The 24,895-nt window shown below is 37.0% G+C and overlaps 1 protein-coding gene and 1 non-coding gene across 22 annotated transcripts in view; one reads left to right on the top strand and one right to left on the bottom strand.

Moving 5' to 3' along the window:
- The window catches only part of adgrg6 (adhesion G protein-coupled receptor G6), a 43,682-nt gene that overhangs the window by 3,345 nt on the left and 15,442 nt on the right, over nucleotides 1–24,895 (bottom strand). For 3 of the 21 annotated variants that reach the window (XM_051876538.1, XM_051876539.1, XM_051876559.1), the window contains 24 exons: nucleotides 22,241–22,282; nucleotides 18,793–18,858; nucleotides 17,501–17,569; nucleotides 16,661–16,720; nucleotides 16,505–16,552; nucleotides 10,913–10,998; nucleotides 10,664–10,716; nucleotides 10,535–10,576; nucleotides 10,261–10,400; nucleotides 9,778–9,892; nucleotides 9,569–9,657; nucleotides 9,290–9,491; nucleotides 8,030–8,195; nucleotides 6,942–7,082; nucleotides 6,757–6,774; nucleotides 5,706–5,825; nucleotides 5,406–5,457; nucleotides 5,191–5,297; nucleotides 4,155–4,282; nucleotides 3,080–3,348; nucleotides 2,857–2,959; nucleotides 2,400–2,683; nucleotides 1,593–1,694; nucleotides 786–938 (listed from right to left, as the gene is read on the bottom strand). In XM_051876538.1, the coding sequence (XP_051732498.1) occupies nucleotides 786–938; nucleotides 1,593–1,694; nucleotides 2,400–2,683; nucleotides 2,857–2,959; nucleotides 3,080–3,348; nucleotides 4,155–4,282; nucleotides 5,191–5,297; nucleotides 5,406–5,457; nucleotides 5,706–5,825; nucleotides 6,757–6,774; nucleotides 6,942–7,082; nucleotides 8,030–8,195; nucleotides 9,290–9,491; nucleotides 9,569–9,657; nucleotides 9,778–9,892; nucleotides 10,261–10,400; nucleotides 10,535–10,576; nucleotides 10,664–10,716; nucleotides 10,913–10,998; nucleotides 16,505–16,552; nucleotides 16,661–16,720; nucleotides 17,501–17,569; nucleotides 18,793–18,858; nucleotides 22,241–22,282 (2,655 nt within the window). Of the gene's footprint in view, nucleotides 1–481; nucleotides 521–785; nucleotides 939–1,592; nucleotides 1,695–2,399; nucleotides 2,684–2,856; nucleotides 2,960–3,079; nucleotides 3,349–4,154; nucleotides 4,283–5,190; nucleotides 5,298–5,405; nucleotides 5,458–5,705; nucleotides 5,826–6,756; nucleotides 6,775–6,941; nucleotides 7,083–8,029; nucleotides 8,196–9,289; nucleotides 9,492–9,568; nucleotides 9,658–9,777; nucleotides 9,893–10,260; nucleotides 10,401–10,534; nucleotides 10,577–10,663; nucleotides 10,717–10,912; nucleotides 10,999–16,504; nucleotides 16,553–16,660; nucleotides 16,721–17,500; nucleotides 17,570–18,792; nucleotides 18,859–22,240; nucleotides 22,283–24,895 lie in introns of all 21 variants that reach the window. The other 18 variants (XM_051876555.1, XM_051876554.1, XM_051876540.1 and 15 more) reach the window with 17 other exon arrangements.
- trnaf-gaa (transfer RNA phenylalanine (anticodon GAA)) lies at nucleotides 1,828–1,900 on the top strand. Its single transcript has one exon. It is a non-coding gene; the product is annotated as a tRNA-Phe (tRNA).

Below are 24,895 nucleotides of genomic sequence, written 5' to 3'. Positions count from 1 at the left end.
GAAAAATTAGTGTCAAACAGAGTGCAAATGACATTCAGAACTCCTAAAAGACACTAAAGCTTGTCAATGTCTACCGAAAGGCTCGGTCTATAACCTCTTTATAATTATTTTTTCAGCACTGAGGTGTTTCCTTGTATTGCACTACTGTGCTAGCAACTTTATTTGCTATACTAATGACAATAACAACCAGCAGCAGTGTGCTTTCTAGTTCTTGAATGTCACTCCACAACTTGGATTCAATCCAACAGGCAATTGTTCCACCATAAAACATCACAGCAGATGCCTAAAGTTTTTAAAAATGTAATGTCTTATGAAGGACTATTTTGGAGGGTCAAAAAGAAGCATTTATGTGTTAGGAGTGAGTTAGACTAGGTATTATGTCTAGGGCCGCTGGATTGAATTCAGTCTATCCCAACAGGGGAAGCTGATCACATGAACAGAGAGAAGCAGTGTGAACTCAAGCTGGCTTGCGTGGTTTTACCTCAGGAAGTCTCTCCATGGCATTATTGCAGGGTACTATCTATACCACAAACATAAATACAGACACACAGCACCACTGAGTCCAGGCATACAGTCACACAAAAAGTAACACAGTAAAGCACAAAGTAACACAAGGCATGTAGGGGAAATAGTCAACCATTACACATCTTAGCAATATATTACTGAGAGCATGCTTACAAAACGTTTTCAAGTCCTATCTTTGGAATTAAATGCCAGTTTTATTCCATCTTAATGCAACACCAACTGTGGCCTAAGCAATCCACATCATTATTTTTTATGCTCACCTGCATTACTGTGCCTGGCAAAGGGGTTTAGTGTAGCTTTGGCTTTAGACGTCCAGTTGGCTGTAGTGGAGCCAAAAGAACTGGAGGAGAGGGACTTTCCCAGGTTATCAGAGCTCACTTTCTTGGTATTATTAGTGGCAGTCTTGCTCCAGTCTGCAAAGTATGGTTAAATGTTATCTATAACTACCAAGTTAACTTTCGCCAGACAGGTGCATCCCATGCATAAAGATACAGCACAAGAAAACGCAGTTAATTCAGATAATATACTGCAATTCCATCATCATAAATGCAGGACAGACAACTTTCTAAAGGAAAGTTGTGTGGGACTGGCATCTATATATAAAAAAAACACTCTTTAACTTCCCATCTAATTTTATCAGATTTAACTGGAAGTAAAGCCCAGCTAAGTTCTCTCTGGTCCTAAATTTTTTATTAACAATATATCTGCGAAAGAAAGTCTTAGAAGCTGGGCTTTACTGAAACACACATTCTAAGTGCAACAAAAGTCTCAGGAATTCAGCACCTAAAGATGTAATCACAGCACAGGTTATATCCAATACGCCTATGAAAAACAAAATATAAGTTACTGGCCAATAATGCATGCTTTTAAAAAGAAAAAGAAAAAAGTATAAGCACAAATGCAATGTGCTGTGATGCATAAGGAGAGCTACACAATGTTAAACTAACCAATAGAGCATCATGTAATCTCCCTCGGTATTGGATTCTGGCATATGGTAAATGGGAAAATCCTCTGAAAAAAAAAACTATTAATTTTAAATATCATAGTAGCCTACTAACTAAATTTACCTGAATTATCTGCCAAGCGGAACTTTCCACAGCACAAATATCTTCTCCATTGCTTCTGTACATTTTCTTTCAGGGCACAGTGGAACACAAATATGAATAATCCTGTTGAAAAAAATAATGAACAATCTTCTTAATCTTTACAAACCTACAAGCTATTTTCAAATTTGTCGCATTTCACATTTAATAGCGACCTCTAGCGGATCACATAGATTTTTATAGACAGCAACGCCTATAGGCCGAAATAGCTCAGTTGGGAGAGCGTTAGACTGAAGATCTAAAGGTCCCTGGTTCGATCCCGGGTTTCGGCAGAACATTTGTTTGGAATAGCCTTTTAATGCCAATAACATCAAGAGCGAAATTTGGGATAATTTTAACTCCATTAGCATTTAAAAAAGTAAATAATACACAAAAACACAATTTTTTTTATATTTTCAGAAATCTCAAAAATATGTTTAAGAAAAAGGTAAGGAGCCCATGAAATCAAAGAGTTTTGGGGTTCTAAATGTTTTAAAAGGTTATAGAAATCGACACAATTCACTTTTGACAGATCATATGCATTAAAAAATGATCTTGGGTAAATGACTCATGTTGCATTACACAGATTTTTGTCATTTAAAAAAGTAGCAAACCATGGTTCATGGCTGTGGTGTAACTAAAGCCTATCAGATTAAGGGGAAAAGGGTAAAAATCATATGGTATGTATAAATAGAAAACATGTCAACACATGAAAGATTTCAAGCCCAGCATCAAGCGATTCCATGGGGTTTTTTATACAGGATAGTGAAAATGGTATAAGTATAAACCAACCCTGTAAGGAGTTGAAAATGGAGAAGAGGTACATGAAGGCCAGGCTGACCGGACCCCAGGCGAAAAAAGCAAAGCCCCAGGTCATGCCCAGCAAGAAAGTCAGGCTGACCACACTTCGCAGGTTACGTAAGATCTCCTCTCGGAGTGTTCGGTTGCTGCGCTTGCCGTTACGCCCGCAGATCTGGATCATGACCACGATGAACATGGCAACATTCATCAGGAAGATCATGGAAAAGTAGCCCACGCACGTCACGTAGAATACCACCGGACTATTAATCCAACAACTACAGAAAGAAAGACCGGGAAAACCAAAGGAATAAGGAAGTAAAAGACCATTCTAAAAGAAATTCATTCTTTATTCAAGAATGTGAACTACACAGATCTGTAGCATTCAACTTTCACAGAAGACATCAAACATAAATAAATTGTCAGTTTAAATTTCTTGGGCCAAACTTACAATTCTGATGTGCCCTGTCCATTCTCTGCTTTTCCATAATATTTTTTTCCATAAGAATTTTTGCTCACAGCCAACACAATTCCAACAATTGCAGCAGGGACACCTGAAAACACAGTCAGATCTTCTCACTGCTTAATATGTTCAATGCTCCTTCATACAATATCGAACATTAGCAAACAAAGCAAAAGTTTATGAAGGAGAAAATCCTTGCTGCAGAACTTACCCCATCCCACGATGCAAAACTTGAGGATGTATCGCCGGATGTAGGTGTTGAAGACCTTGACCAGGGCAATGTACATGTGGATGGACTCCAAGCCCATCCAGGTGAAGGAAGTGAGAAGAAAAAAGTGCAGAAAAACAGCAACTGTCACACACAATCCCTCAATGTCGTACGAAGCCAACCAGCCATCCAGAAGAAACACCATGTTGAGGAAGAGCAGTGACGTGCTGAGATTCATCAGGATCTTGGAAGGATAGTCTCGCCGCAACTTCCTACAGATTTAATTCAAAGAAAACAATGAGTCTTTGCAAATCCATTGCACCTTTAGCCATTTACACTACCATCTCAAAGTTTGGGGTCTAGAAGATTTGTTTAAGTCTCTTATGCTCACCAAGGCTACATTTAATTGATCAAAAATACAGTAAAAACAGCAATATTCTGAAATATTTTTATGATTTAAAATAACTGTTATCTATTTTAAAATATTTTAAAATGTAATTTATACTTTTAATGACAAAGCTGAATTTTCAGCATCATTACTCCAGTCTTCAATGTGACATGACCCTTCAGAAATCATTCTAATGCTGATTTGCTGCTTAAGAAACATTTCTTATTATTATCAATGTTGAAAACAGTTGAGCTGCTTAATATTTTTTTGGAAATTGTGATACCTTTTTTCAGGAATCTTTGATGAATAGCACAGCATTTATTTGAAATAGAAATTTTTGTAACAATGTAAAAGTTTTTACTGTTACTTATGATTAATTTAATACTTCCTTACTGAATAAATGAATGTGTTTCTTTCTAATTGATTTTAAATATCAGCAACATTAAATACTAGCAACAAGCAGTCTAATTTTATGGTATATAATTAGGGCTTGAAGAGGAGGGTGTAGCCTAAACTGGGTAAAACACAATCCTGGATATTGTGCAGAGCTGATGAAGACATTCTTTGAGAAAACATCAGAATTTGAATAGCTGTTACTGGAAAGCAAAATGTAAGATTTCACAATATGTTTACATAGATGAGTCATTATAAACGCAGTGTTTAAAAGTCAAACGCTGTCAGGACACTCACTCAAAAGCGATGTATGTGAGCAGTGTTGCTGCTGAAAAAATGGCTGAGATGCCACAGCCGATGTAGGTAATGAAGGTAAGAACCCTGTTGTTCTTCTCATCTATCTGCGCAGAAGCTCCAGAGATGTCCTAAAAGACAAAAGCGAGGCAAAATTAATAATGACATTCATCGAAGATGTGTCTCATTAGTGTTTAATTATCAGTGACAGTTGCTGGTCACGAATTAGAAGTCTAAAACAAGAAGTTTTAAAGAAAAATGTCGGATGAGTTCGATATAAGAGAAGAGGTTACGTCATTCGCTACGTCATTCGTCGGGTCAGAGGTCACCCTTCTGCCGCAACTTGACTCTCTCGTGAACATACGTACAGACGTTGCCGGAAGCCAATGATTACTGTTTATAAAGTTTTAAATATGGATATTTTTCTTACAAAAACCCATCACCTTGCTTCAGAAGGCATTTATTAACCCACTGGAGCCATATGAAGCACTTTTATGATCGATGGATGCGCTTTTTGGAGCTTCAAAAAACTCTGGGAAAAGCTGGGATATTATTTAATATAAGTCAGTTTGTGTTTGGCTGAAAGAAGAAAGCCTTAGGAAGGCTTGAGGGTGAGTAAATTATGGGATAATTTTCATTTTTGGGTGAACTATTCCTTTAATAGTACAAAAAAGCTTTTTTTTTTTTCCTTCCACTTAACTTTTGCTCATGAAATAAATAAATCATGACAACTTGTGAATAATGAATTTTTTACAATGCCATTGGTAACGTTTACATAATCCTACATTAACACGACTGCCATATACTGTATACCAGCCTAATATAAAGTGCACCTTTAATATTACATGCGTATAGTGCCAAACTACATCAAGTTCCCTGATTAGCTGTTTGCCAAGTATTTGGCCCTGTCTGTTTCAGGCGTGGTTAGCCACTCTGGATGACACATAAGACACATCGACGTTGGCTCAGTTTGTCATACTGGCTTAATACAAGAAACCACTGTATTGGGTCATTTTGTTGCCAATCCCACAAATCTCACCATTAGAATGCCAAAGTGTGTGAGGTGATTACACAAGCAGACGGTCCTGTTGCTGTTGGACTCCGGACTGACCAGACAGCCTTCACTATTCCAGCCCCCTGTGCGATCTAATGGAGACAAATGGATATTATACAATTACTGTAAGTCTATATGTACAGCTTCCTATGGGACTGTTTTAATGCTTAAAAAGCGGCCAAATAAATCATTTATTTTACCCTCACTTTTAAGGTTGAAATCCCAAAACACACAAAGAGGCTTTGGATCTCTCTGGAGGAAAGATAGACACATTAAGAGTGTTAGACACAATTGTTCTAGTTGGCTTGGACAAATAATTATTTTGGAAGAAAATGACTGCTTTGAAATTTCATTGATGGGAAGGTTAAACTAATCAAATGAATAGTTACTGTAATTACCCATAGAAAAATGTATCACCAAAATCCTAGTTTATGCAAAAACGGCAGTTACCAAAACTAGTATTACAATAAACTTTGGTGTTAGCCACCCCTGCTGAGTACCTTGTACTCCAAATGTGCAATCTCTATCTTGACGGGATCCTGCAGGTTTTTGATTGTGAAGTTGCCAACACTGCTAGCCACCACATAGCTGTTCAAGGACTTGCCATTACTTTGCTGATCCTGAAAAGAAATGAAATGTACTGTCAGGACAAAACTGCTCGGCTTAGTTTTAGGGCGAGTCAGGCACAAAAAATTACACCCAATTTTTGTCTATATAAATATATATTAGTTTTGTAAGTATGGACAGAGATTATCACTTCTGTTAGCTATTAGTAAGTGATAAACGTTGCATTCAGATAAGAAACATATCATTAGATATACAGTATATGTTAATCAAATTAATGACAAAAGTAAGTTTTTCTCATAAGTGACTTCAGTAAGTCTCTTATGCTCACCAAGGTTGCATTTATTTGATCAAAAATACAGTAAAACAGTAATACTTCGAAATATTATTGCAAATTAATATACCAGTTTTCAATTTTAATATATTTTAAAATGTAATTTATTTCTGTGACGGCAAAGCTGAAATTTTAGCAGCTATTACTCCATTCTTCAAGGGATAGTTTACCTCAAAATACAATTCTGCCATTATTTACTCACACTCATGTTGTTCCAAACCTTTATGAGTTTCTTTCTTCAGTTGAACACAGAAGAAGATATTTTGAAGAATGCTGGCAACCAGACGGTAGCCACTGACTTCCATATTAGGAAAAAAATGCTATGGAAATCAATGGCTACCGTCAACTGTCTGGTTGCCAACATTCTTCAAAATATCTTCTTTTTGTGTTTTGGCAGAATTTTATTTTGGGGCGAACTATCCCTTTAAGTGTTCATTTTTTTTCAGGATGCTTTTGATGAACAGAAAGTTCAAAACAACAGCATTTATTTAAAATAGACTTTACTGTCACTTTCGATCAATTTAATGCATCCTTGCTGAATAAACCCTAAACAAGTTTTAAAGGTAGTGTATGTTACACAATTTAATGCAGAGTTTATTCTGAGTTAGTTCACTCAGAACTGAGAGAAAATGTTCAGAGATTCATTACCGTACCATTAATGATCCAAATTGCTATTGACAGAAATATCAATGGGAATTGTCAATATTACATTGTTCTTCAGCTCTTTAAATCAAGCCTTACTTTAATATGTGAATGGACTATAGAATACCAGAATACTTTTTTATAGAAAAATGTACAGTACAACGAAGGAAAAAAAGCTAATTTGGTTCATGCTAACCTGAAAGAGCCCTGTCTTGGTGAAGAACATAAAGTTTATTCTGGACACTCTCTCCATTAGTGAATTACTCAGGTTGTGCAGCAGTGTTGGAGGTAGAGTGACCACAGCCAAAGCGTTCTGGGCCTCAGACTCAAAATCGATCTGTGGAGAAAAAGTTACTCATCGCAGGTCTGCATGATAATATTAGTCAAAATATTTAATAAATGGATACGCAAGGAACGGGGGATCTGCTCATGAGCACCCAGATGTCTTGTGTTACTGTACCAAAGATCAAATTCTCCATGTTGTGTGATCCCAAATTAGTATTCTTAAATTATAAAAGCTACAATGTATGTAATAAGGGTGAGAGGGAGTCAAATGCGTTTAAAGAGTTTACTACACCATCTGCCAGAATAAAGCAGTAATTAATTCATTACAGGATCTCAAGTAAAAATAGACTGAACAGACATCTGGTTGTAAAACCTATTATGTAGTATAAATGGGGCCTTCAGGCGATAATATAAACTTTTGTTTGGCTAATTTGTATTTTTAATTCATTAAAATCCCTTAAATAGTTTCAGTGAACCTCAACTATATACATACTGTACAAAATGGCACAAAAACAACAATTTAAAGCTGTGAGCATACTAAAAATACAGAAAATCCACTTAAATACTTGCAAAAATATACATTCTGACACTCATGCACTGAAAAGAGAGAAAATGTGTCATTTTCTGAGTCAGACTCTACAATGTTGCTTTTTCCTCCCACAACTTTCCAGGAACCGTTGGCTCCTAATCAATGGGTGCAACCTCTGGGCATGGTCCATACACGTCACCTCTCATTACACTGCTTTAATTGCTAAAGATTACTTTAAAACTTTACTGCTAAAGTGTTTGGGCAGCACAAAATACAGCTTAAATGTTTGGACATCCCACTGTAGGAAGCCTTAAGCAAATTTTATGTGCAGTACATATTCAAATATACATGCATAACCAGATATAAACCACATCAAGCAGAAACACACTCACATACTTATATAAAGACTTTTCAAATGTCACATCAAACGACATTTAACACCTGAAGCAGAGATGTGCCGTGACATTTACCTGAGGGTCTGTCGTGTTTGTGGCTATAAACGCACTGAAAGTGGTCCCATTAAAATTGCTGGTGTTGAGGGCAGAAACTCCCACAGCCAGATATTTGGATGTGATGGTCAGTGAGGGTCCATCAAATTCAATCTTATGCACCATGTCATCCACTGCTTTGAGAGCTCTGAACCAAGACACATGATACAACAATAAGAAGGCATAGATGAGAAGATTAAAAACTTCTGGACTGAAGATTCAAGAAGACCCCCTCCACACACTTGAAACTAGAAGCATTGGGATGAATAAGACCAGACATTTCTGAGAGATTCAGAAAACAGTGTAACAAATATATTCTTAAATCCAGTAAATAATGCTGAAAAATAACCAAAGAATCACACAAATAAGCCCTAACAACTTATAACTTTCAAAAAAGCAAGTAATGAATCTCTGTACCAATTTTCTATTACAACATACACCAATGTTTTAAGTTGCACCAACAACAATAGCAAGTCATTCAAATTAAACAGCGAGTGCTGCTCTCAAATGACATGTATTGAGACGAAGAATGTAATATTGAACAATATACAACCATTTAAAACCATAAAACAGTAAACAAACGAAATCATTTGCATAGTTCATACAGCATAAGAAATCTAAAACTTGCTTAATCTACATAGACAGTTATTACAATGATGCCAGATTTTAAGTCATGACAACTAGAAAATCGATGTTTAGTGAAGACATTTAAAGGGTTAGTTCACCCAAAAATGAAATTTCTGTCATTAGGTATTCACCCTCATGTCGTCCCACACCCATAAGACCTTCGTTCATCTCCGGAACACAAATTAAGATATTTTTGATGAAATCCGAGGGTTAAATAAATAAAATTGTTAAATAAAGTCTTTTTTTTTTTCTGCACAAAAAGTATTCTCGTCACTTCATAACATTAAGGTTGTAGTCACATGGACTATTTTAACAATGTCTTCAATACCTTTCTGGACCTCAAAAGGTGCAATGACGTTGCTGCCTATACAATATGTGTGGTTCAGAAACCTTCAGATTTCATCAAAAATATCTTAATCTGTGTTCCGAAATGAACAAAGGTCTTACGAGTTTGGGACGACATGAGGGTGAGTACCTAATGATAGAAATTACATTTTTGGGTGAACTAACCCTCTAATCAAATGTGTTTAACTCCAAAAAAATCATGCAATTTGTTGCCTTCATTTTTAAGTTCAACAAACTTAAATTTTCTACAGTGTATGTAAGAACACATACGTCTCTGAGGCGTCCTTTTGAGCGTCATCTGAGCTGACCATGACGTTGGAGATGATAGTGACCACAGTGCTGGCCAGGGTGGCGTTGATTTTGGCTATGTTCACAAGCTCTTTCAACTTGGAGACAATCTGTGCCACCTCCTCCTTAGAGAGCTCATTATTAGTGATGTCAGCAAGCTGCACGGCCACTTCCATTGCATTCTCTGTTGAATTGACAGTAAGAGTTATTAAAGCTAGTTTTGATTTCACAGTAATGTGTGCAGTGTGGATCAGAACCTACCTTGTGAAACTGAAATGCTTGTTATATTAGTGCAGTTTCCACGGTCAGGGAGAGCCCAAAATGATGTGTAATTATACTGGCTAATCATGCTGAAGAGCAGAAAAAACAAATGCACATTTTTTAATTGACTTGCTAAAACATGATTACTGCTTCAATTAGTAGTTTATTCCTATTTGCATCTAGAGCAGAAGGTATAAGTGTCTACTCACCAAGTCCTGGATGCGTTTTGCTCTTTGTAAGGGAAGCAGGGGATATACTGGGTGACTGTGGGTCTGCTCTCTGGCCATCTGTAGTGGAATGGGAACTCCTCTGGCTGGCAGTTTTCTGAGGCAAAGCAACCAAACAGGGACAGGATTAAAAGGATTCAATTACAAACCTTTCTTTAAAGAGGAGCCACATATTCTGAAATTTTCCAGACTATGTGCTTCCTTAAAGGTGCACTCAGTACTTTTTTCTCATTAAAAGGATTTACTCCTAAGACATGAAAATGTTTAAAATGATATTATGGCTTTGATAACTACAAACTTTTGCTGTGGCGTGATGCTACTTCCACGTCGCTAGCTAACGTGTAAGTTCAAGATGAATACTATATCAGCCATATTTTAGGAGGAGATCTTAATAATAATGTTTTTTTAAACAATATGCAAATGCAAAGGCTACTGAATTATTGAACACTATGGATCATGCCATACCCATTAAATTCACGAACACACTGTCCAATATTAAGCCATTTCCAATTACAGGGGCATTTCTCAGCCTGTTCTCAATCTCTGCCTCGGTCAGACTTGCATCAGTGGTATTCTTATACACCAGCAGGGCCATGTAGGTTTGTCTAAGTAGAATGCAACACCACAACATTTTTTTTAGACATCAAAACACTGAAAACAAAATATTGTAAAACATGGTTACCATTACATTAGTAAAACTAGATAAAAAAAATAGATATGAACTGCTGAATTGTTTTACCGAATCGTTGCGGCCCTTGAGAGAACAGTGTCAGGTTGGAGACTGAAAAGGGGATGAGAGCAAGATTGCTAACAGTCATCATTAGATAAAAGAAAGAGATGTTCATTTTCAATTAAAAAAGAACCCTACCTGACACTATTAACATAAACTCTGTAGATCCAGTTCTGAAACGTTTGATTAAGCTGTAAAAATCACAGAAATGGATTAGTAAGCAGCAACATGTTCAGAAAGAGATATAATTGAGAACTAATGCAGAAGAAGAAAACGTGTTATATCGGTGCAATTTCAGAATTCATAAAATTATCAGTTATCATAATATCCATTAATCGAGACTTAAAATGTATTTGAAAGTGAAACAAAACAAATATATAGATATACCCATTGAGATATCATCATCTTAACATCGCTGGGGGTGTTTGCTTGTTCATCAATAACCACAAGGGATATTCTGTAGAAAATTTCCTCTGTAAAAGGAGAATACAGTATTTTTTATCAATCAAAACACAATTTATTAATTCACTTTTCTCCTGTGTTGCATAGCAGTAGTCCAAAAAATATTGGTAATTAACAATTTTGAAACAAATGTGGTCTCTTTGACTTTTTAAATCAAATCTATCCAAAGTGTTGTAAAAAAAAAAAATTCAGTATAGATGATTTGACAGTAAAAGAAAATCCTGGTTCATCATGCCAAGTTTTTTTTGAGATCTACTGCTATGCTTCACTTCTATCACAAGATGGCTCTCATGTATCTTGAGTTGTTAGTGCTGGACTACTTTATAATGCATAACTACACCATGCCAAAACTTTCTTAGGAGACTCCAGATATAATAAAAATTAAATAAATAATTATTTCCACAAATTGAAAATGTGAGAGAGCTTTCTAAGATAGCACACTTCTCTCGTAAAATCATTCTTCTTGAAAGTAAAGCTGAACTGTTCAATGTAAAAAAAAAACAACAAAAAAACAAAACAAAAAAACTTCAGGTAGTCTCCTAAGAAGGAAGAATGATACAAATCTGGATAATTACAAGAGACCTATGCACTCAATTTGAGTGAGCGAGTAACAGCCAGTACATGAAGAGAACTGAAACTCAATGATTCTCAGAACTGGCTATGGTTAATATCTTACTACTTCTAGTAAATCACATGGAATCAAAAATGAAAATTTGCACACCGAGAAGACAGAGTGATTTTCCCCCCTCAATTGAACAACCCATCATTCTACGATCACTTGCTCAGAAAGTCAGGATTCAGTAATAAAAGAAGCTATCTTTCTTTCTAAGTTCTAGATTGTTATTGGAAAACATACTGTTCCCGGTTGAAAGTCCACACAGACATGTAATATGAAAGGGAGCTTTACATGGACATGGGGCCAGTTCTGTAGTAGTTCCATTGGTGGCACCAGTGTGCACAGAGCCAAAACCTGCGCTGACTCCTTTGGTCGGGGTGTCGACTGTGCCATTTGAGGGGACAAAAGACTGGTCGTCAATAGCTGGAGACGGATGCGTCTCGCTATCTGTGGTGGCGGGCTGAACAACGAGCACATTGTGGTTGTGGCTGGAGGGGTTTGCTGATTCATTCTTGGCCCAAAATGGCTGCTTTGTTGTTGAGGAGTGGACATGTTTAGTGTCCAGCAGGTCTTGACTGTAACTGCTTGAGATGTCTATTGATTTGGAGGGTTGAAGGACTGGAATGGAAGCACTCCTTTCAAGTTCTGATTGCATGCTGCTTATAAAGGTGGAGAATTGATGAAAAGCAGGGTTTGGTCGGGTACGAGATGACAGATCTGCATAAGTCATAGTCATTTGCAAAGGAGGAGGAGTGTGTGGCAAGTTCACTGACAATGATTCAAATGTGTGTATATCTGTTCTAAACAATTCAAAAGCTAAAATGGTGTTTGAATGGCTCACAATCTGCTCAGTGGTCATGTTTGTGAAGTTACTATGTTGATCAATAGAGTCATGTGTGCTGTTTTGGTTAAATGACTTAGAGACTTCTGATATATTTAGAGAAGAAGTTGTATTGAGAGACCATGTGGTAGTGGTGGCTTCAGCATATGTGTGGGTTGGACTGCTTATTCGACTATATGCACCAGAAATAACAAATCCATCCTGATAAATCTCTCCTTCAGACTGAGAAGGAAGGACATCAGCAGGCTTTACGAAGTTAGAAATGTCCATTGTCTCTGAATGATGTCTGAATTTGGTTTCATAAGGTGAGGCCTCATCTGGTCCATTCTTACTTATCAAATTGAACAAAAGGGAGGGAAATATTTCAGATGATGAAATTTGGGAGCTCTCCCCGGAATAGCCCAACCACGTCGTAGTGACCATGCCATGTTCTGAGCCAGAGTCCAAAATGTTTTGGGAGGGCAAATTGAATGTGGGTGATACATCTATCCTTTCCACTTTCATTTGAGAGTCTGAATTAAGGGGTGAAGACTGAGAACCTCTCCATTCGTCTGTCAGGGCCACCACAGAACCGTATGGTAATTCTGAACTAGTGCTGACAGAAATATGAGGCATATGCGACAAGTCCCTCAGATCAGCCTCTGAAGGATTAACATCGCCTTGCCTGCTTAAGCCTCTGAAAAGGGTCTCTGGCAATCTGTTTACACGCGACGGCTCCAGCACCAGAGGTGAATCTAAATTGGACCCGCTGCTCACTATTGATGTAGAAATGCCGCTTTCGATGCCCGAAAACAAAGTGAGAACTCTGGAAGTTGGGAATTGGCTGGAGTCAACAGCTTGTGGGTTTTCAGAGAGGATAAACTGATTGTTCATTGAGGGTAAAACCAGGTCAGTGTTGTTTTTGGCATCAGAGATAAAGAGACTTTGGTTTGAGCCAGGTGTCAGAGATGGGAACACATCAGCGTGCGGCGAAGAAGACAACAGACTCGGTCTGATGGCCTCTGTCATTAAAGAGTCACTTTGAACCCCTGCAGTAGGCAATGAACTCAGAGGCTCAATAAGAGTGGCAGCACTGCGGTTTGAATCCATAAGCAGTCCAGTCACCGGCTCGACACTAAAAGAGGGAGAGAGAGAGGAGATAACAAGTGTCTCTGTTGTGAGAGGATAGCTGCCTTGAGGAGCGAGAGGGCTCACTGCCAAAGGCGCTACGAGTAAAATAGTTTGATCAGGGAGATAGTCGAAAGAGCTCAATTGGGAGGTTGATGAAGAAAAATAAGGGGTGGTATCGGTAAGACTATACTCATGTTCTGTCAGGCTTGTCCTGGCATAACCCTCTGCTAAAGTTTCTATCTGGTCATGTGTAACTGTTGTGGGCACGATGGTGGACTTTTTCTGACCGTGTTGAACATCTTTAAAAGTGTCCTTGGTGGCAGTTGCCTCAGAGAGGCCCCAGGGCACAGTGCTTGTTAGCTTTATATCCACAAGGTGTGTGGGCGACCACTCTGGCCATGCTGCTGTTTGGCCAGAGAGACTCTTGAGCTCAGGCTGGATCATTTGCACACCTGTTCCTCCCGGACTCATGACGGGAGAAGGGATAAGTGTCCAGTTGCTGTCTGTCTCGAGCTGCTCTGAGACCTGTGCCAACTCTGACATAGCCCAGGGTAAACTAAGGTCTGACTGACTGTGTAAGTGTTCGTGTTTGCTAACAGCCTGTCTCACAGGTCCAAAAGTCGTGGTGTTGACAGTAGGTACACTTTCTACTTCTAAGAAAGACATGTTATGGGGGATGGCAGTGGCCGAGCTTTCATCCAGGGAGTAGGTGGAATCAAAGTCAAACAGGCTGAAGACATCATCATCCAAGTCAATGTCGTAAAAAAATGCCTCTGGGCCAAAACCAGATGGGTAATCAAGTATCTCTGTGCTGTTCTTGTCACTATCACTCAGGACCAGTTGGGGAGCTAGCGGCTTATTCTTACGATTACTGAGTGACGCCACCTGGAAAGACTCAAAGTCTTCACTCTGATTGTGAGCATCTGGTTGCCATGGAGGCTTCACCTGGGAATAGGCTGGCCTCATGCTTGTAGAGTCTGTTTTCTTGGCAACAGAGGCCATAGTGGATGTTTTCAGCCAGTGGGATTCATTCGTCATGCTTATTGTCGGTTGGGCAGGCGGCTTGGTCAGATGGATGACGGGACGTTTGTGTGGCCGAGTGACGGCAGTCTCAACTTTCTTCCTCACGGGCCAGATGAGGGGTGTGGAGATGAAGCCGAGTGATGTTTTGGGGCCCCGGGGAGCAGGAGCAACAAGAGGCCTAGCAGGGGGAGAGCTAGTGGACAGAGTCTCAGCGCGAGGAGTAAACCGCAGTAGTGACCACAAAAATGCAGCCCTCTCTTTTTCTGCTCCAATTATTTAGCAGAGGATCCAGGATTTGGTAAAAATGAAGAGGTCAGAGCAGACTATTATTTATCTTTGCAGATATACAGTACACCATATAACAGAACAAAACAATATACTAGAAAACATTCTGAAAAAAATCCCATTCAAAAAACAATATAGAGGTTAGCATAAGGACTGTTTGAAACAAATAAAGCACATAATCCAGGGGTCAATACCTAAATGAGGACTGTAAAGAAAGCAAAAATGAAGTTATACAGCAGAAACACAGCTCAAGGATTTCAGGAAAACTGTCAGGAAGGCAATGCTAATGTTAGCACAGAAGGAATGCTAGAAAGATAGTATTAGCATCATAAATAAGCCAATAATTAGTTCTAAATGACTTGACAGTTAATATAAGGGACTAACAAATATAAAATAGATTATATTAAAGTACACAGGGTGCTGAAAGAATAGTAGTTGAAATGTATTTTGAATATGTAACTTTGCTAAAGAGTAAGAGAACAGTAGAGAACTGTAATAGCTGCCAGGAAAGGTTTTAGCTGAACACATTTAGGGAATTTAAAAATATGCAATGAAAGAGAAGAGGGAAGATAAGTGTTTAAAGACTGCTATGACCTGAAAAAAAAAAAAAAAAAAAATACAAAAAGCTTTCAAGATTTTGATAGATCCATACAGGAATTAGAAGACTAAAAAAAACCCCCAAAAAACAAATTCACATATTTAAGCTAAGCTAAACACAGCAGACACTTGACAAAATGGAGTTAAAAAGGTGTTTATTAATCCAAATATATATTAATTAAGGTAATATTAGATAAATATATAAAAAAGAAGAGGTATGAAGCCTTTAATCTGCACCCAGACAATTTTCAGAGCAATAAACCAATCTTTTATTTCCCGTTTCTATTTAGACAAGCTAGCCGCTCCCATTTTGCCCATACAAATGAAAGTTTAGCAGTGACATCCCCTGGTAAGCACAAGCAAGCCATGTATGATGTGAGATAACAGGTTTGGCTTACCATTGGTTTTGCTGTTGACAGAGGTGAGTTAGTAGCAGCAGCTGCAGATGAAGGAATGGATTAAGTGACTGATGAATGCTTTAGGTAAATGAACAAATAGCTATGCATGAGGACATGAGACAAGGGTCCTTATACTGACATGCATTTTCTTTATACTGATTGGTCATTTTTGTTTATTTTTCATTTTTTACAGTTAAAGGTATTTGCCAAAACTTGTGCCATTATTTTATCCAATTAAAAACACATTAATTGTTGAAATGCTAATTTTATTTTTTACATATATCTAGTCTTACAGTATATTAAATAAAGGTAAATCCTGTTAAACTAATCAGGAATACTTAGAAACACTGGCAAATACAATCAAATAGATCCAAAAGCAGAGTCTAGGCAATATTAAACATTTGGGGTAATATAATTGGTATTTGATCATATATCTTTTGCAGAAGTAATATCTTACCAGGGTTGATGAGTGGTGGGTTAGATTGGATTAAAGGTGATGTAGTTGGTACTAATGATGGCACACATAGACACGACAATGTTAAAAGTTTGGTTAGTATGGCAATATGAAACAGCATAAATGTATATTAATGGCTGAAAAGGTGAATGAAAATGAAAAGAAATCGGTTATTCAGTAACTGTTAGCTTACCAGTAGTTGTAGTTGTTGTTTTAGCACTAGTGGTGGGTATGAGTAGAACTAGTGTTGGTATAAAGAGGCAGAGCCACGCACATGTATTAGTGAGGGTATTTATCATACCTCATTAAACAGAATATAAAACAATAGGAAACCTAGATATTTGCTTACCAGAAGTTGTGGTTAGAGGCATGCTAGAAGTAGTTGTGTATGAAAGAGTAGTAGTAATAGCTAAAGAAGAAAATAGAGAGATAATGAGCTCTACTGACATGCATCCATATTTAAAGTTCAATAACGAATAAATCTACTGGGTCATTCGCTTCAGTACATTAATTTAAAAATGCAGATATATATTTAACTTGGAATATGCGGTTAAAAAAATTATGAATTATTTGACAGATGCCATATGCCAAAATTTCTGTCATCATTTAAACATTATATGGATGAATAATTATGACAAAATTGTCCATTTTTGGGTAAACTACACCTTGTTATACAAAATAATCTGCCCCATTTGGCATCTATTTAAATGTAGACAATCAACTGCATTGTTACTACATTATTTGATGCCAGAACAAAAGAAAAAAAAGATGAAATGAGAGGGAATAAAGTACATTTAAACAGGAATTAATACTGCTTACAAACGTTTAAATCACCTGTAAACTACAATGATGTGACAGATATTAGCATTTCAACCAGACAGATTTACTTTAAAACAATCCTGCAGGATTAAATAAAAAACATTATCTGCCATATAAAGCAACCATTCTCTTTGGCATTATTTCAAATCTACTTTCAAACATTTTAAAAGTCATTAAATATTCTGGAACAAGTCCACTGGCATTAATAAAACATCCTCTATTTCTAAATGGAACATTACTTTTGCAGCTAATAAGGATATTCTCCAAATGAGTTGACCACCACCTGTTCTGCATTAGGCAAAAGACATTACCCTCATGAAACAAAAGGACACAGGCACAAAATGATGAGAAGGCAGAGGTGAATGCTTACCGTGGGTTGTTGCATTAGTAGGAATCATGTTAGTGGTGGCAATGGATGCGGTGGTAACAGTTAATGTTGCTGGTGGCAGGGATGGAAGAAGGGCACACTGGCATTAAATGGAGGTTAGAACGAAACCAAAAAAGCAAGAACAACTTGTGGAGCAAATGAACAGTTGTGTGAATCACAAGCATAGCGTGAGATGAATATGGAAAAAAGAGATTAACCAGAAATGAAAAATCTGACATTTTCTAAATATATTTAATGGCAAGAAAAATCGGGCAACGCTTGCTAAGTTCAGCATCCCCTAAAAACTAGCACAATGAATTATGAGAGCTTGAAAGTTTCATTGCCTTTATCATATTCTAACATTGTGCTGAAAAGGGAGATGTTCTCCTGCTAGTTCCTATGTTTTGTAACACCCAGGACATTGAATACTAGATTGCGTATCCTTAGAAATACACAGGTCATTCTGTCTTTTTTCACCTATGCTTTTTTCCCCTCAGGTACGACAGCCAGTTAAGTGTAATTAATCATCATGGAATTTCGAGGAGGCAATTACCTGTGATTCCCTAACCCCCAAAAAGAGATATGTGCAGAAACTTCATACTTTATATACACTAATAAACTAATATAGATTTCTCTGCATAGGTGTTTTAGCTCCATGATATACTGTAGGCATATCATTAATGGAAAAAAAAAAAACAACAACAACAAAAACTATGATGAAGTATAGTTCAATGGTGAGAAGAAAAGGTTAACAAGACATTTCTAAACCTAGAAGACTAAATTTATTGAAAGAAGACCAATCTCCAGGCATGAATGTGCCATTTTTGTACTACATGGGAATAAATATGATGCAAAGAAATTTTAGTAGACCGGTGGGAAAGAAGCAAAATGGTTAAAATAGGACAATGACCTTTAATGGAAATTACTTGAGAACATTAAGCCTGAGGATTCTCATGGCTCCCTGATGATGATGGACGTTTACTGGCCACCAGTTCAGTTTAGGGGAGTCTTAATGAGCGGAAGTCAAGCTGTTTTTGTTTGGCATGCTTAATTAAGTATTATACTTCGTTTTTCAGGAAAAGTTTTTTTTTAATGCATTAGTTTAAAAAATAATAAATGAAATCAATAAGAGACAAAGGAATATTTTTAATTAGCAAAGTCGTATAGATGCAATAAAAAAGTTAGTCTTTGATGAGAACTGTTTATAATGGGTCAACTAATTATCCAGGAAGAAAATACATGTTTTGAAGAATGTGTTCAGCATTAAAAGTTAATAAGGATATTTCTCTTCCTACCTGGGCAGCCAAGTCCGGGGGAGGCACAACCTGGGGTTTCCGGGGAAAGAGTTGCTATGGCAGTGCCTGTGAAAGATTTGAAAATGAACATTTGACATTTTATAAATAAATACATGTTTGAAAAACAAACAAAATTCTCAAAACTAAAACTAAATGTATAAAAATATCTATAATATATATAAAATCTACTGACATACTGTACAAAGACACAAAAATATATCAAAAATGAATCAAGTTGGCAGACTTAAAACACTGTCAAAAATATTAATTCTTTCTCTTATACGTCCATGAATAGAATTTCACGTCTAACTTAGGACAAAAATTGAATTGAAAAAGTGTCATAGATTTCCCAGCACTCCTCTGGGCTTTGACAATGGAATGTGACCTCAAAATGTCCAAGCTGAAACTTGAACATCAGCGACTCAAAGGTGGAATTTAATAATTCGCCACAGTTGAATGACAGAAATGTTCTACTGGCTGGTTTGATCCAGGCCCAGGAGTGCCACCTTTTCTCAACACAAATCCATTAGGGATGTGTGAAATACCAAATTGTATCTTGTTTTGCTTTTCAGATCTTTCCAATTCATTCGCTAGTTTCTGAATGTCTAAACAACCAAATCTTGAACATAATTTAAAAGCCAAGCAATCTGCAAAAGGAAAAACTTAACTTGCAATGCAAATCTATTGGTTAAGCTTTAGTCAATGCAATCTTCATCAGAGCATGTCTGAGCATACCGCACTGACCAAAAGTTCAGTCAATAAACCATTTGCACAGACCAAGATTTTAAAGGTTTTAATTTTTTTTTTCTTCACATTTTTTCAGTGTCTTGATGACTGAAGATTTTCAGTTTTGAAATGTAAATCAAAACACTATTGGTTCCAACAAAAGCTGATTATTTTGACATTTTCTAATACAATATAAATCTTACTTAAGCTCTGAGGACAAGTCATTCGTGGAAAGACTCCTAAATGATTTGATTCAGGTGTCAAACTACACAGAGGAACTAATCCATAGCAACTCATAGGAATGAAGTAGCAGGATAACTTTAAGAGCTCTTAAATATATTAACAGAGACGTCACATTGCGGCGGCTGTCTAGCATTATAGCACTGAGTCTCTGATCATCTTGAAGTTCTGCGTTAAAAGGCAGGTTGAGGGAAAAAAACACAGAGCTGTTCTAAGGATGGGCTCCTCCAGCGTTTCCATGCAAGGTGGGATCGCCGTCCCCCACTGGTCTTGTCAAAGGATGAGAGGGAACCACATGAGTAGCCAATGGAAAGAGAGGGGAGGGTAGCGTCTTAAAAGCATGCTTATTAGTGACAGCATTAGTTTTGCTCCAGGCTCAACTTCACGGGCCTCTTGACTTCATGCCAACATCACAAGCACAGCTGGTTGTAACTGAGCAAAGGAAATAGTTATGTGTCATAGGCTCCAGCGTCTAACTGTCTGCAGTTTGCTAAGGTGGTCTTACACTGCTCCTGTCAAGGTCAAGAAATGCTAGCTAAAAGCAAAAATGCCCTGGAACAGGTCTACCAAAATTTTTCCAAAAAAAAAAAAAAAAAAAATTCTACCAAAATGGCAAAATTTTTAAATTAATGAATTTACATTTTCATTGACCCTCAGTCATTCCAAACATGACTTTCTTTAGTGAAGAACCAAAAAGGTGAATTTCTAAAAAATATTCTGCACAATGACAAAGAAGCACCTTTAAAATATCATAGGGGCATCTTATTTGTGAAGGACTCATTTAGATCTTCTCAATGAAGAACATCTCAGTTCACAAAACCAGGCAAAATGATTCATTCAAGAAATAGACAGATCCAGTTCTCAAGTTCAACCTAGTGACTAAAGGCCCGTTCACACCAAGAACGATAACTATAAAGATAATGATAAAGATATAGTTCTAAAAATCATTCTAAATATAAAAGAATAGCACTGTCCACACCACAGCAATAACGATAACTATATAGAGAAACAATATCGTTGGGATCACTTTCAGAATGAATTTTTTTTCCAGCTGTTGAACGATAAAACACTGACGGCCAATCAGAATCCATTCTAATTTAAGGGCTTGCGCATTTAAAATGGCAGGCGACATTGCGGAGAATTTAATCGCTGAGGTCCAGAAAAACCCACCGTTTGACAAGTCAACCCCCCTTTTCAAGTATACTTTAAAGAAAATGGATTATATATGGAAAACAATCGGTCATACCCTCGGAATAAATGGTGAGAAGTATTAACGAAATATGCCAGGCTAGTAAACAGTGTAAAATAAAATTACCTCAGGTATCCAGCGCTAGTTTCGACAACATTGTCTTGCTTCCTTTGAATTTGCAGTGAAAAAGACTAGGCGTTGTTTTTATTCCACTATGTTAACTTTGTCAGATTAGATATTATTAGTTTTGTATATTAGATTTGTTAGATTAGATCGATTACACTAGCTATTTACTCGAAACATAGCATGCTGAGGACATCTGCTGGTTAAAGCTGTGTAAATGCAACAAGAACAACAAAAACATGTTGTACACACTTTGAAACCGCAGCGCGTGAGCTTAGAATAAACAGACCGTTATTGTTCATTGTGTGGACACAAATAAAGTTATCGTTATAATTATCGTTCTTGGTGTGAACGGGCCTTTAATCCAGTCAAAATATTTAACAGCTCACTGGAGGAGATGATTATCAGTAAAAAAAAGACTTAAAATTTGGACTATTCATCGGAACAACAGCCTTGTGGGCAGCGCTCCGACATATGGCGCATCTGTGCTTCAAGTGTCCCATACTCGGAATTTGTGCTTGCATTTCACCCATCCAAGTGCACACACACACTGTGAACACACACCCTGAACAGCGGGCAGACGTTTTTGCTGCGGCGCCCGGGGAGCGATTGGGGGTTAGGTGCCTTGCTCAAGGGCACCTCAGTTGTGGGTAATGAGAGTGGGAGAGAGCGCTGTTCATTCACTCATTTCCTGTCGGTACCGAGACTTGAACCCACGACCTTCGGGTTACAAGTCCCCATTGCTTCCTGACTCATCTACACTATCCTATCTAATAGAGGAATAAAAGGCCAAAAATAGGCTATAACTTAAAAAAGTGGACTATTCATCACACAAAGCTTAACATACTGACTTCAGATGTGCTGATGTTAGAAGACCTGAACTGTGAATTTGAATCATATGGACTGCTATTATGATAATTCTTATGGAGCATTTCCATCCTTTATGAAGCTTGAGGCTTCAGTCTCAGTTCAGTTCACAGCCCTATTCAAAATTCACCTTTTGCGTTCTTCAAAAGCAAGTAGCCACAGAAAGTCATCGCAGTTTGGAATGACATTACAGTTAATAAAGCAAAAAACATCTTCAGGTACAGAAAAACGTTGAAGCTTTGACATTCACAGTTAAAAGCAAGCAAATTACACACATATTAGGCATGTTAGCAGTACACTCACCACTAGTTGAAGCTGTTAAGTGAATGCAATTTGGGTAACAGACTGCAAAAGAAGACGAGAAATTAGTTGCTTTTCCAAACTACAGTTAGCATAAGCAGTTCATTCAATTCAAGTGAAATGGCAGTGACATTTCAGTAAGTTGCATACAATATCTAGGAAAGGAAAACACTTCTCTTTGAAATGGAGTGATGTGGAGTGACACCTTTGAAAACATGAAATATATATACAGTGGAAGTCCACATTGAAAATCTTGGATTCAAAATTCAATTTAAATCATGAACCATATAGATTATCAAAAACATCAAACAAAGGAGTTTTATGACAAAAAAAATAAAGAAGTATTTAAGATTGTTCACCATAGTTTTAAAAAATTGCTTAAAAAAGCAAATTTGTGATGAAAGATGATCATTCAAGATCATTCTCAAATCATGCTGATCTCCAGGTTTTTACACAGAGCAAAAGGGGGACATGCTTATTTTTCAATACAACTTTTCACTCAAATTGTTATGCTAAAAAAATTGGTAATGAAAAAAAACAAGCATTTTCACATGGACTCAGACCTTTGAAGCCCACTGTATATGAACATAAAAAGACATTGTGTTGCTAATGATTTGCATATGATCTGTTATCTAAAGGAACTCTGAAGAGGAATCAGTGTTCTCTCTGTTCTTATATGCTCCTGACTGGAATCTCTATATAGGCGATTCAGCAGGTTATCCAGAGAAAATACTTCCAAGACTAACACAGACCAAATGTTCACACAGGACATATGGCTTTATCTTTCTTAAAGAACAGAAGTTTGTGACCTAATGCTTTTGACCTGAGGCGCCATAGTTTAAAGCGACACTTTTTTCCATGGGCTGCTGACCCAAGCTGTGCTGGGCATCTAGAGTTTCAGGAACCAAACTAAGTGGAAGAAAGCAGTCCCTGGTGAAGCTTGTTATGCATGTGAGTCATGCCTGCCTTTGCTATTCCACCCAAAGCTCATTCCTCTACGCTGGGAGTTAGAGGGCATTTGAAGGACTTTAAAAGTGCTGTCTTGGGTAGTGGGATGAGATTTGGTTCTCAAGATTCTTTCTGCATTTTTTGATCAGAAAATGCACCGGGAATGGTCAAACTAAGGCCCCTTCAAACCTGGCATTAACACCCATTTGTATCTAGAAAGTCTGGATATCCTTTGCCTGTATTGCATTTACACCTTGCATGCCAATGTGTTTCCAGTGTGATATACTGGATGAAAAACAGCAGAAAGCAGTCCATGCAAGGTGAATATCAGCGCTTAGATATTATTTGCATGGTTATGTGCACATAACGAAACAACATTAACATGCACAAGTCTTTGACCGCCAATGAATGTGGTTTTATTGAATCCTGGGTGCATTCATATGTTCACTGTGATCACAGGACAGGCAAAGCTTTCTGTTAGTGTAAAACATCTCTAATAAATAAATAAATGCATTTTCCCTTTCTTTCTTATGTATCTGTATTTGATTATGTTTTTTTCAAATGCTTTCTACCACTGAATTTTATCTATTAGGCACTTTTACTTCTCAAATTCTTAATCTGAAATTACTACAAAAGATGAATCTAATTTGATATTGTCAGATTCATCAGACAAATAAATCGTTCTACTTATACTTTGTTGATGTGCACAGTTAATGTCATGTTTAAACAGTGTTGGGGAAAGTTATAGTAAAGTTATAGGAATGTTAAAGTAACGTTAGAATAACGTTATACAAACCAAAAACTAATGTTCAGGGAACATTAGATTAACGTTACAATAACGTTCTGGGAACCAAATATTAATGTTCTGGGAACATTAGATTAACGTTACAATAACGTTCTGGGAACCAAATATTAATGTTCTGGGAACGTTAGAATAACTTTCTGGGAACCAAAAACTAACATTCTGGAAACCTTATAATTACGTTATGAGAATGTTAGAATAACGTTATACAAACCAAAAACTAATGTTTTTGGAACGTTAGATTAATGTTACAATAACGTTCTGGGAACCAAATACTAATGTTCTGGGAATGTTAGATTAACGTTAGAATAATGTCCTGGGAACCAAAACCTAATGTTCTGGAAATGTTATAATTACGTTATGAGAACATTAGAATAACATACAAACGAAAAACGAACGTTCTGGGAATGTTAGATTAACGTTAGGATAATGTTCTGGAAACCAAAAAAACTAACGTTCTAGGGACGTTAAAAAAAAAAAAATTCTTGGCTAAACAAAAACAAACCATAAAAAAAAATCACATTCTGGGAACCAAAAACGAACATTCTGGAAATGTTATAATAACGTTATGAGAATGTTAGAATAATTTTAGACAAACCAAAAACTAATGTTCTGGGAACGTTAGATTAACGTTAGAATAACGTTCTGGGAACCAAAAACTAATGTTCTGGGAACGTTAAGAAAAAGTTCCTGTCTAACCAAAAACAAACCATAAAAAGTAATGTTCTGGGAACCAAAAACTAACATTCTGTAAATGTTATAATAATGTTATGAGAACGTTAGAATAAATTATACAAACCAAAAACTAACGCTCTGGGAACATTAAGAAAACTTTCCTGGCTAAAAAAACAAACAAACCATAAAAACTAACGTTCTGGATACTTTATAATTACATTTTGAGAACATTA

The sequence above is a fragment of the Ctenopharyngodon idella genome, chromosome 20 (assembly GCF_019924925.1).
Source record: "Ctenopharyngodon idella isolate HZGC_01 chromosome 20, HZGC01, whole genome shotgun sequence".
NCBI classification, from domain to species: Eukaryota; Metazoa; Chordata; class Actinopteri; order Cypriniformes; family Xenocyprididae; genus Ctenopharyngodon; species Ctenopharyngodon idella.
Note: the sequence above shows the minus strand (reverse complement) of the source record. Positions and strands in the feature narration are given on the sequence as shown.